Genomic DNA, 1,499 nt, shown 5'->3' with positions numbered 1-1,499 from the left:
TTGTTCTTTAATGAACACATTTGTGTTTGAGGAGATAAATACAAGTTGAGGAGTTTACTGTTGCAATTAAAACTATATACTTGAATTTTGATTTAAGCATCTACCTAGGAAATAATAAATTAAATAATATAAAATAAATCTAATTTAAAATGTTTTTACCCGTGATATATAGCAATCTCTTACAAATCATAAATGGTGAAAAAAATGTATCAGAAAAATGCTGATAATTACAAGTATTCTGAATAGTTAGTTTCTGGTGCTATTGTTACTTTTGTCTCTAAATACTTAACCTTTTATTTCCCTAACTATGATTGATTAAAAAATAAACTCTATTTTTGAGAAACTAATGGAAATAGCGAATGATGGGATAAAAGGTCGATGTTCTAACATAAACTTGATAATTTCTACCTAATTACATACTTATCCTTGAGTAATATCAGAGCATGATTACTCAGAAAATATCCTAACATATTCTACCTGTAAACATGACCTACCATTTAAAATTTCACTAAATTCATTAATACACTAGTTAGTTAAGAAAATTAAGCCAACGATCACAGGAATGAAGGGACAATTTTCCTAGTAATTCCATTCCATAGAGCCTTCTTTACTTCCTTATTCCTGAGGCTGTAGATCAGAGGGTTCAGCATGGGGATCACCACTGTGTAGAACACGGAAGCCACTTTGTCCTGATGCAGGGAGTAGCTGGAAGTAGGTCTCAGATAGGTATAGATGGCGGTGGAATAAAACAGAATAATAGCTGTCAGGTGGGAGGCACAGGTTGAGAATGCTTTGTGCCTCCCCTCCCCTGAATGCATACGAAAGATGGAGAAGAGAATGTAGGAGTAGGAAGTGAGGATCACCAACAGCGTCCCGACCATATTCATGCCAGCAAAAGTGGACAAAGTGACTTCATACAGGTGTGTGTCCGAACATGAGAGCTTAAAAAGTGGAGGGTTGTCACAGAAGAAGTGATGGATGACATTGGACCTGCAGAATGGCAAACTGCTTATATAACCTGTGTGGACCATGGAGTTCAACAGTCCTGCTGTAAGAGCCCCTCCTGCCATTTTTAGGCAGACGGTCCTGGACATGATCAAGGAGTAAAGCAGAGGGTTGCATATGGCCACATAACGGTCATAGGCCATTAACCCAAAAAGGATGCATTCCGTTGTGGCAAAGGTTATAAAGAAGTACATCTGCAGGAAGCAGCCGGCAAAGGAGATGGTTTTCTTTTCTGATAATAGGTCTACCAGCATCTTTGGAGTGATGGTGGATGAATAGCTAACGTCTGCAAAAGATAGGACAGCCAGGAAGAAATACATGGGTGTGTGAAGTCGGGCCTCCATCCTGATTAAGAGGATCATTCCAACATTCCCCAAGACTGTAAGTGTGTACATCACCAAAAAAAGCATAAAGAGGGTAATCTGTTGCTCCAGTGTGTCTGCTAACCCCAACAGGACGAACTCAGTCAGCAAAGTATGATTTTTTCTGGCCAT

At 38.8% G+C, this 1,499-nt stretch overlaps 1 protein-coding gene across 1 annotated transcript; it reads right to left on the bottom strand.

Annotated features, from left to right (window-relative positions):
• Positions 1–554: 554 nt before the first annotated feature.
• On the bottom strand, positions 555–1,499 carry LOC125121119 (olfactory receptor 5F1-like). The gene has a single exon (XM_047769411.1). The coding sequence runs from the start codon at positions 1,497–1,499 to the stop codon at positions 555–557; it is 945 nt and encodes a 314-aa protein (XP_047625367.1).

The sequence above is a fragment of the Phacochoerus africanus genome, chromosome 2 (assembly GCF_016906955.1).
Source record: "Phacochoerus africanus isolate WHEZ1 chromosome 2, ROS_Pafr_v1, whole genome shotgun sequence".
Classification (NCBI taxonomy): Eukaryota; Metazoa; Chordata; class Mammalia; order Artiodactyla; family Suidae; genus Phacochoerus; species Phacochoerus africanus.
The sequence above is the reverse complement of the archived record's forward strand: the minus strand, read 5'-3'. Positions and strand labels throughout refer to the sequence as shown.